This window comes from Protomyctophum bolini (genome assembly GCF_963924005.1).
Source record: "Protomyctophum bolini genome assembly, chromosome: 16".
NCBI classification, from domain to species: Eukaryota; Metazoa; Chordata; class Actinopteri; order Myctophiformes; family Myctophidae; genus Protomyctophum; species Protomyctophum bolini.
In genome coordinates, this window is record NC_137877.1 from 31,051,858 (window position 1) to 31,062,669 (window position 10,812).

At 41.2% G+C, this 10,812-nt stretch overlaps 1 protein-coding gene across 3 annotated transcripts in view; it reads left to right on the forward strand.

The window, feature by feature from the left end:
• The window catches only part of rapgef4a (Rap guanine nucleotide exchange factor 4a), a gene marked incomplete at its 5' end in the record, with an annotated part of 41,391 nt that extends 30,603 nt beyond the window's left edge, over positions 1-10,788 (forward strand). For all 3 annotated transcript variants that reach the window (XM_080785578.1, XM_080785579.1, XM_080785580.1), the window contains 17 exons: positions 791-906; positions 2,299-2,384; positions 2,867-2,945; positions 3,654-3,804; positions 5,124-5,212; positions 5,610-5,640; positions 5,738-5,816; positions 6,538-6,684; positions 7,522-7,619; positions 8,006-8,131; positions 8,372-8,550; positions 8,804-8,894; positions 8,981-9,031; positions 9,272-9,359; positions 9,693-9,757; positions 9,850-9,904; positions 10,164-10,788. In XM_080785578.1, coding sequence (XP_080641704.1) covers positions 791-906; positions 2,299-2,384; positions 2,867-2,945; positions 3,654-3,804; positions 5,124-5,212; positions 5,610-5,640; positions 5,738-5,816; positions 6,538-6,684; positions 7,522-7,619; positions 8,006-8,131; positions 8,372-8,550; positions 8,804-8,894; positions 8,981-9,031; positions 9,272-9,359; positions 9,693-9,757; positions 9,850-9,904; positions 10,164-10,291 — 1,659 coding nt within the window. In that variant the 3' untranslated portion in view covers positions 10,292-10,788. The remainder of the gene's footprint in view (positions 1-790; positions 907-2,298; positions 2,385-2,866; positions 2,946-3,653; positions 3,805-5,123; positions 5,213-5,609; positions 5,641-5,737; positions 5,817-6,537; positions 6,685-7,521; positions 7,620-8,005; positions 8,132-8,371; positions 8,551-8,803; positions 8,895-8,980; positions 9,032-9,271; positions 9,360-9,692; positions 9,758-9,849; positions 9,905-10,163) is intronic.
• Positions 10,789-10,812: the final 24 nt, after the last annotated feature.

Consider the following 10,812-nt stretch of genomic DNA (forward strand, 5'->3'; position numbering starts at 1 on the left):
TATAATTAGGCTCTCGACAAACATTAAAAGTCCATAGACTTGGCTGGCCTATGGCGTCATTTCGGAAAGTCATGCATTTGGAGGGGCTAGTGCCCCTCAAAATTAAAATAAGAACACTGAGGATTGTACTACTGTCTGTTTTATCCCGGGTACAACCCATGGATAAGCAAGAGGTCTCCTCACTGTGTGTGAAACTCCTGTTGGATCAGACTGGCCTGTCTGTAGACCCTCAGAATGCTGACCTCCAAACTCTGCTGGTCCACTGGACAAGCCAGCTAATCCTTCCTGCTTAGTATGGCCAGCGAGCTGAGGTTACTGCCACTGCATGTGAAACGCTCAGACATTTTTTGAGCAGCGCCAGCTCCTCCTATGCCCAGCTTTGTGTGTCTGTGTGTAACCCGATACCAGGTAGGTGAGACCTGAAAAGAATTGCGAACAAGTTGTCACTACTAGTTGGTAAGCAGTAAGTTGGAGCATCTTTGGATAGTTAAAATACTCCACAGAGACCTGGGCTCAATTGGGACTCTGGTTTGGCCGGGCACTACAAACAAACGCAATTGGCAGTGTTTGTGCATGGCTGAAGCTGGCGAGGGATCATGTCCTTGTCACTAAACTAATGACCTCCGCTGGTTGGCCCGTTCTGTGGGAACTAGCCTTTGAATAACAGTCCTTTCCTTTAGTAGTATGGGGATTGGAAATTACTAAATTAGAGAGAAAATGGGATAAACCCAAAACAAAGTGTTTATGGTTATTTTGCAATGCTCAGTTCTGTCTGTCTGTCTGTCTGAAGGATGTGGAGGCCAACACAGTGCGTCTTAAGGAGCATGAGCAGGATGTTCTGGTCTTGGAGAAGAGTTCCAGCGGCACTCGCAACTCTATCTGTGGCACCACCTCATCCCATTACAAGTAAATACTCAAACAAGTTTCATACAGATTGAAATGTCAAGGTTCTATCTGAGTTCACAGCCACTTCAATTCTGTATTGTTTCATGCTTTATACAGTATTTTGTGTAAAACGTCACACACTGTACACACATAACATGAAGTAATTTTTGTTCTGAACTGTATAATTTATTTTTTAAACAAGTTCTCGATGAGGACAGACATAGAACAATAAAATATGCTAGGGTTCATGCGGTTAAACCCACAGGATAGGTCTGAGCATGTTTAAAGCTCTATGCCTCCATCTTACACGCACATTGTACAGTATGAAGCAGGCAAAAGTAGCAGGTGGTTCCCTGTATCCCGAGCAGATGCTAGCTGCTGCAGAGATGCCCCACAGGCATTGGTGGCCAACACGCAGTTCAAACACATACTGTAGTGAGTGTCTCAAACAGAAGGCAGCTGACTGCTGCCTCTTAGCCTGATTAGTTGCAGGCCTTCAAAAGCAAAGGTTTATGTCATTGACGCACACTTCCATGGCAGGAAGCTTGACATCACTAGCAGTTATCATTGCAAGATTAAAATCTGTTTTCATGAAAGGAATTGGTCACTACGATAAAATACGTCACTTTAGTTAAGTCAGATACATTCCATTTAAAAAAACACATGCATCACATTGGACAAATGTAAGTGACATGTTCTTATGGTTTGCGGTGATTTCAGTGGGGGCATCTGTGTGTCACTGTCTGTAGTGCCATAATGGTAATGATGGCCTGTATGATGGCCTGATGTGCTGTAATTCTGCAAACTGTTAATAAATACTTCAATCAATCAATCAATTGCATGACTCCTGGGGAAAAGGCAGGCCTGGCAGGTCACAATCACTCGACGTGGGTCGCCCTGTAATCAACTCCTCCTTGCGCATATAACGGTGGCAAGCATGGCAACATCGTCTTGTTCCCTTGTAGTTGTGGAGACACATCACTAGCTTCCAGGTCTAACACTAGAAATGAAAACAAACATTGTGTTTATCCTCCTTTCCAATATCACCTGTTTCGGCCTTTTCCCCCACAGCTTCCACACAGCAAAATCCTATCCATTTAACTCTGAAAGTGTTCAAAAGCTAAGACCTCTGTGATATGGCTATTAAATACTCTATTGTATGACATGACAGTGTCCCATGACCAAAATAGACGATCTTCAAGCTTCCAACATGTGAGTGTGTAGATCGGTTGCTTTCTGTGAAGGATATCATCGTTAGACAAAGTATAAATCTGTATGTAGTCCATGTAGTAAATGGAACAATGAGATAACCACAGACCTAGAAGAGTCTAGGGCCATATCTGTATCATTAAGCAGTAAGAGCCATTGTTTCTTGATTAGCAGAGGTTGTCCTTTCGTTCTGTGTCTCTTCAGATACACTGTGATGTCGGGGGCACCGGAGAAGATCCTGGAGCATTTCCTTGATATGATGCGATTGGACTCTCAATTCACAGAGTCAGGTACTGCACATAATACAACATTCAATACGACGGCTCAGTAGTGCATAATATGAGCTATCAGTGTCCCGGCCATTAAGGACTTCAAGCAGTGAAACCACCGCCTCTTTGTCTCCCCGTATGCTGGACGTCTCCTCCTGCGTGTGCTGTAGGGCATCGTATTCTCTGCTCTGACCTGTTTGTTCACGTCTATAATTAGCCCTGCATCACAGAGCTGATGTAATTAGCAACGGCTGTGTGAACACTTATGGTTTTCATTTTCCAACGGAGGTGACGGAGGCGCTGGGGATGGGGGCTGTAGATGGAGGTCTGAAAGGCCACAGTTTTAGCCTGCAGGTCTGACAAGACTTTGATGTGCTCTGGCCTCACATGTGCCTCCTGACATGACTCTGTTTCTGTCTGTCTGTCTGTCTGTCTGTCTGTCTGTCTGTGTCTGTCTGTCTGTGTCTCTCTGTCTGTCTGTCTGTCTCTCTCTCTCTTCACAGATCCAGCTCTGGATGACTTTGTGCTCATGCACTGTGTGTTCATCTCCAACAGTCAACTTTGCCCAGTGCTCATGGCCCAATATCCTTTAATAATACTTTACGGTCTGTCTGTGTGTGAACGACAGAGCTAATCTTGCCACAATATGTTTTTATCTTTTTTTTAAATACTTAATTTATCAATTTATTTTAATTGATTTTGATTTGATTTGATTTGATTTTGATCTCTTTTAGCCTTAATGTTAATTTATTCTTTATGTTTACTGTTTTATTAGATGTTTTTATTTTAGAAATCAATGCAAGAGACTGTTTTCTTATGCATTCAAGTGCTGTGGGCCATCCCATTCTGTTATGCAGTTCACCCGTGTCTATTTCATACCCACATCTTAAGTTTAGTTTAGTGTGATCTGTAGTCTTCTCATATCGGTCTGAGCAGATTTACTGCACAGCAGTAAATCAGACTACGGGCTGTAAATCAGACTACGGGATATTAGCCTCAACGTCTCTGATAATGGAAGTCAATGGAAATGGAAGTCGCAGACACTTGTCATAGATGCGCCATAGAGTCAATGACATCTATGACATAGATGACTGAAGTCAGATGTATACAGTAGCTGCTCAAATGAAGTCCAAGATCCACATCGGAGTCAATTAAGTCCTGAGAGAGCGTGCCTCGTTTCTATGTGGATCCAAATCATTTCCTAGTTTCAATTCTGTGCGTTAATCTTGCCCGCGTGAGTCGTGCGACTGCAATGCAGTGTCTTGGTTGTGGTCTTTAACTGCGGTGCACCTACCAGGCCCAGGCACTGCAAGGCTCTGAGCAGGAGAAGCTGGACTACACCCTGAACAACAAGCGCAGGGTGATCCGCCTGGTGCTGCAGTGGGCCTCTGTCCATGGAGACCACCTCCAGGAGGAAAACACCTCGGTCACCTTCCTACAGGTCAGTCTCACTTATTCACATGTATATCTCTGCTGTCGGGAAGAAAGCACGGTCCATAAATAAACTTATGGCGCAGATTAGTGTGTGGATTCCCTTCTCTTTTTCTGATGTCACTTTTGAACCCAGCACCTCCACTAAAGTGATGTGCGTATTTTACTATAGTTTCGGGAAGAAACCACATCATTTTTTCAGGAAATGAAGAAAACCATATAGGACTATTTTTTTAAACAAAGCAATACTGCCTCAACAAAGTTGGTATTGTGACTTTATTGTCAATTACTTGCATGAGGGGGCAGAGGTGGTGGAGTTCTAGTGGATCAACTTTGACCCCTCTGTCATGTGGAACTACAGTATGTGTCTGTCTCACAGTATCACTTCAACAGCAGCAGCACAGAGGGGTCAAAGTTGAACGAAGTTGCACTACAGTATATGGTAGAAATAGGCCAACAATTAATACAAATTTTGCTAGTTCTGTGGATTGTATTATTTATTTTTCATGAGTGGCCTCCAGTGCCCCCCACCAAATGTCCAGAACCAGAAATATTCACCAAAACCAGACCAGAACTCCCACCACGGGACTCAGGCAATCAATTAATTCCTTTTGCAACCACTATTTTAATGGAAAGTATTTCCTACAGCTTTAAGTCCAAAATTCTGAACTAACCTTTTAAGTCCTGATGAAGATAACTGAGTGATCTAAACATTGACACCAATAAAAATACAGCCGAGCTATGCAGCATTACCAGTGTGCATCGTCGCTTCCAGTAACCCCTGTTCTCCTATTACATCTGGCCAGCTTGTTGCATCTTTCTGTGTTGGTTCCCACATCACCAATTTGTACAGTGATTTGTTTATCGCATACCTACAGCCTTATTTAGTCAGAAAGGCAACAATGAAATACTGTAGCACTTTGTCAACACTGCAACCATGACGTTCTGCATTCCTTTTGCAGTGGTCGCTCACAGTGACACAATGGCACTCTAGGGCAGGGGTTCTCAACGTTTTTGGCTGGGGACCGCCGGAAATGCTTTGGCCATGTCTCGCAACCCCAATAACAATAACCTTAATAATAGAGAAAATACATAAATAAATTCTGAAACCAGATATAATCATTAAGGAAAGTTTATGCATGCACTGTGTACTAATTCATTTCCATTATCCAGCCTTTCAGTTGCAAAAAAGAAAAAGAAAAACAAAGACCCACAGGTTGAGAACCCGTGCTCTAGGGCAGTTATCACCCTCTCAGCCATTTTATGAAAGGGATATAAAAAGTACAATGCCCGGCTTAATGAGAATCTTTGTCCTGCTGTAATTCGCAGGAATTTCTAGTGGTGGTGTCTGATGATGCCAAGGTGATTCCACCACTCAGGGATCAACTACCAGAGTTGGAGAGAATTGTGAAGCTAAAGTAAGCATGTGTTGGTTGTGTAGGGTTGTGATGTAGCACGTCAAAAATAACAGATCTTAAAATACATTCTCATAGCGAGTGGCATCCACTGCCCATTGTGAGCTTATACAGTATCAGCTATTTCTGGCGACAAGACAAAAAATGAAAATTAGGCTCGATAACACAACCAAGCTCAATTGTACAGCTCCAAAGAATCTGTATTCATAGCAATATCTTATGGTGATTTTGTGATGTTGTCTAACTGTATGACCTACGAAGCATATAATTCAGGGGCCTCAAAATTTCTAGCAATACCATGGCATTTATTTTCCTAGAATAAGATTGTTTTCCTAAATAGAGGCTCAAAATACAGTTGTTCCCCGCATTAGTTGCTCAAATATTATTTATTCCATTTCAGCACTGAAGATGCCAGATCAACACAGAAAAAGGTATTAAATAAAACAATCTTTTCAAGTATTAGGTTAAAATACCAAGGTTTTTGTTATATTGGTGTTGGACATACATCCTTGTTCTGTTGTACTTCAGCACAAAATCCTGCTGCGGCAGTTCAGTATGGGAGATGAGAAGCTCCAGAAACGTCAGCCCATCAAGAGTAATGATGAAAGTAAGTTGGTGCCAATCCTACAGGGTTAAAGGTAGATTCATTTCAATATAGTGTTACCAAGCTATGGTGTTAACGTATGTTATTGCCACCATACAACTATTGGCATCAATCAATCAATCAATCAATCAATCGATAATCAATCAAGCTTTATTTATAGAGCACATTAGCACACATTTATAGAGCAAATCGTCACAGTGTTGCACAAGTTAAAAGCAAAGCAATACATAAAAAACAAAGAACAAAAATACATGTATGTGTATAAACAACATAAAACAAGTGTATGTATATGCAAATATAAACGCGTGTGCGCACATACGCACACAAACACTCCGGATATAGGCGATGTTTGGGGACAATTTTGTCCACAAACATGGGACACACAGACACACAGAATTATTTTATGTACACCTATATTCACACAAAAATAAGAATAAACCTTGTGTGTGTGTGTGTGTGTGTGTGTGTGTGTGTGTGTGTGTGTGTGTGTGTGTGTGTGTGTGTGTGTGTGTGTGTGTGTGTGTGTGTGTGTGTGTGTCAAATAACCATTTGTTTGATATATAAATGGCAGGTTAATGAAATATAAAACATTTTAACACTTAATGTATTGACTGTGGTTGATGGGATGATGGGTGGGGAGTTCTCCTTCTCATTTTGCCCTATTACCATTTCATGCTTTGTTTATTGCCCTGTATGTATTGCACATATCTGCTTCTGCTTACAGTCCTGTTCAAAGTTTACTGCCCTGACCACACCTACACTACGATCCGGGTCAGCGTGTCCACCTCGGTCAGCGAGGTCATCAGCGCCGTGGCCGATAAACTTGGGTCAGCGGAGGACCTTCTCCTTGTCAGCCTCAGTTCTGCTGGAGGTGAGAACGCCGGCAGCCACGTGTTAATCAAATGATGGAAGACGCTGCACAGTTCATCCAGCCAGGGATTCCTTTGCAGAGCACCCTGGATCGTGTTAAGCTCATTAATCAGTCATGTAATTAATGAGAAACGAGTTGCTTTTGAACTGTTCTGAATGGCTGCTAGGTGCGAAAGCCCAATTTATACTTAGTTACGCTTGGGTGTTGCACAGCAAAATCAGCCATTCTACAAGCTCACAACGCATTGTGAGCTTGTAGAACTGCTATTTTCAGTGTGTGAGACCCAAGCGCAAACTAAGTACAACTAGGCTTAGCATCTGGGCAGTGGGCCATGGACAAGCAGCTCAAAGGAAAACCTCAAACTCAGTATTTCTTTCTTGGCTCCAACTCATAACATTCTACACAGGCATGTGGCTGCCATTGGCTGGTACTTGTTCTATAGATATTCCACTGTCTCTGCCAAGAAGCACTAATTATTAGCCCACGTTTGACCTACTATACTCCCCTCACCGGTGGCAAGTGAATAATGTTTGTACTGAAGCTACACTGTTGTTTGGAGATGGTAATCATACCATCATCATTTTGTTATGAAAGCCCAAATGAAAAATATAGTTGTCCTTGTTTAGCACTTAGGGCCCTATTTTCGCAGGTGCCTTACACCTTATCCCTAAACTTCTTTACCCATTTTAATACTTCAAATAGCCGAAGGCTATTAAAGGCAAAGAAGTTTAGGGATAAGGGGTAAGGTACGTAGGCTACTGGCAAAAATATGGCCCTTAGTGCAGTAGTGAAACAGCCAGTACTGTATTTTTAAGTGTTTTGTTTTGTTTCTTTTAGATAAAGTCATCCTGAAACCCAATGATATTTCAGTGTTCTCCACACTCGGCATAAATGGACGTCTGTTTGTCTGCCCCAGGGATCAACTAGATTCACTGGTGCGTTAAAAACGCATTACTCAACACATTCTCACTTTGTATAGGCGGGCATTCAAAAAGATTCAACTCCAGTAATTCACGAGGGCCTGCCGCAAGTTGTACACATCTAGCATACTAATCTACTATGTATCATTCAGTAAATACATACAGCTTATTGTATTGATATTGTCCATATATTTGCAAACAATTTTATATAAACTTTGCAACCTTTTTTATGTTCTCTTGTTACATAGAAACAAGGTGGAGCTAGGACCAAAACATTTCATTTTCCTGTTGACCTAGCTGTGCTATTCTTTACTGAATAACAATAGTTATATAGTTTCTAAACTACACATATTTTACACGGTGATGCTAGTGAATACTGAATGGTGCTTTCTGTGTTGCAGATGCCTTTACCTGAGCAGGAAGGTCCTTCTATGGGGTCATTAGCTACATTGGAGTTGATGAGCTCTAAGGATGTGGCATACCATATTACCCTTTATGACTGGGAGCTCTTCGACTGTGTACATGAGGTATGGCAGAAAGTGCCAAGATTAAAATAAATTCATGATGTGACTTTTACAGTATATGACTGTATGCTTCATATGGCCTGGTCTAATTGTACCAGGGGGTGGTAAATCATATAGTAAATGTTTTATTTATTTGAAGCATATAGCTTGTAAGCTTGAGTATCTTTTACTTAAACTCATCTGATGTTGCACAGTGCAGAATGACAACTGAACCCTTTTGGTGTGCATGTGATGTTCCAACAGCATGAACTCCTCTATCACACTTTCGGGAAGCAGAACTTCAAGAGGACGACAGCCAACCTGGATCTGTTCCTGCAGAGGTTCAATGAGATCCAGTTGTGGGTGATCACAGAGGTTTGTCTGTGTTCGCATCTCAGCAAACGAGTGCAGCTTCTCAAGAAGTTTATCAAGATTGCTGCTCAGTGAGTGACCTTTTTTTCAGCATCCATAACATAACTTGGCATAATATGGCACCTGGTGGAAATGTTTATCAAATGTGTTGAACTACAATAGGAATGACTACATTTGCCATGATTTTGCCTTTTGCAGTTATTATATTGTATTTCAAATGGTATGCTAATAAATAATTGCTGTGTGACAATCATTCATCTTAATAATACCAATGTCATATTCCAATTGAGTCCAATGATATTTGTCTCATACATTCTTTCATAGCTGTAAGGAGTACAGGAATCTGAACTCCTTCTTTGCCATCATCATGGGAATGAGTAATCCAGCAGTGAGCAGACTGAGTCAGACATGGGAGGTGAGTGTCTGTCTATCATCTGCACCTGCTCAAGATTATAGACATTTAAGCTGTCTGTTAACCTCCCCTATCATCTATGTTGACAGAAACTTCCGAGCAAATTCAAGAGGTTTTATGCAGAATTTGAAAACTTGATGGTAAGTTGAGGCAGATAAGAGTCTTGACTCTCTCTCCACGTGAGGTCATCTGCATGTATCTACTGTGTGCTTTTGGTTTCCATCCAGACAGTTATTGAGTCGATTCTCTGCATTCATGCTGTGTCAACCTGTCATTGTGGTAATATATAATTCAGGGCAGTGTTAGCCTCGGCCACCGCTGTGATGTGTCCACTTAACACAGCAATGGGACATCTCAGAACAGTGCGACTGTTTCCACAGGACCCATCCAGGAACCACCGGGCGTACCGTCTGACCGTTGCCAAGCTGGAGCCACCCATCATTCCCTTCATGCCTCTGCTGATCAAAGGTCAGAGATTGCACAGCTCACACTTTCTCTGGTGTGAATACTCTGCTTTACTGCAGTTAGAGTCATGATGTTTTTGATTCAGTTAGCTACCCATAGAGCACAGAAACACTACCCGAGGAGTAGAAGACTCTTGGTTACAATTACAATTTAGGCATTTAGCAGAGGCTTTTAATCCAGAGTGATTTACAGTAAGCAAAGACAATTTAGGGTAATACATTGAATGCATAGAAATGGTAATCTAGGATCATAAGTAAACCAAGAACCTATCATCAGTTTAACAGAATATCCAAAAAACGAAATCAATAGCAAACTCCTGTCCTTTATTTTTTCAAGATATGACATTCACTCATGAGGGCAACAAGACGTTTATTGACAATCTGGTCAATTTTGAGAAAATGGTAAGACAATGAATTAATATTGTTATTCATCCTTTTAAAGCAACCTATTAGATTTGTTTCCCCTTTGCTGATTGTAGCCGTTTGTTTTGTAGCGTATGATTGCTAACACAGTAAAGATCGTGAGATACTGCAGGAGTCAGCCATTCAGTAAGTCAACACTCTACTACGTGATTCATACAGTACATTAACAAAATCAGGTTTGGGTGCCCTGTTAAATCAAGATTTGTTTGTCCTTGTCTGCTTCAGAGTTTTGCGTTCAACATATAATTTATGCTTCGTGATACATCAGCGCTGCGCACCAAAATTGGCCTAGCCTATATAAGTTGTTTAAGATGAAGTCAAAATCACCAGGCTCACCAATATGACAATATTCTGATGCTTCATGACATGATTCCCACCTGTTCAGATCCAGATGCCTCGCTGGCCAGTAAGAATCACCCAGAGGCGCGGACCTACGTGCGCCAGCTTAGTGTGATTGACAACCAAAGGACACTTACCCAGCTCTCTCATGGACTTGAGCCTCGCCGGTCTTGAGAAAAACTTGGATAACAAGGTGTTGAACGCTGATGCCTCTACACCACAAGAAATAAGCTTGCTTTGTATGAATTTACTTGCACAGAAACGGTTATATGGAACAGTTATATGGAGACCATAACCACATAAAGCAACTTTATATTATTTCCGATACTCTAGTCATTGAGCCCTTTATTGAAATAAACTCACTGCACCATTAACCATAATGTCAAAGTCACCTAAAGTAACTAAAGGCACAATCCAGAAAACTGGTCTTTCAGCGTAATTATTATATTATTGTAACATTTCAGGTGTAAGCATGTATATGCTAATTCTTTAAATGTGCAATTCTTCAATATTTCTGATATTCTGTTATTTTGTATCTTTTGTATCAGATTATATTTATAAATATTTGAGTTTGTGTATTTTATTATGTTGTAAGATGTACACATATATTTATTTTGACCTCAGCATGCAGAACATTATGATGTTGGGCTACATGTGAGCACATTCCTCTTTTAAAGTCTAATATGATATTCAGT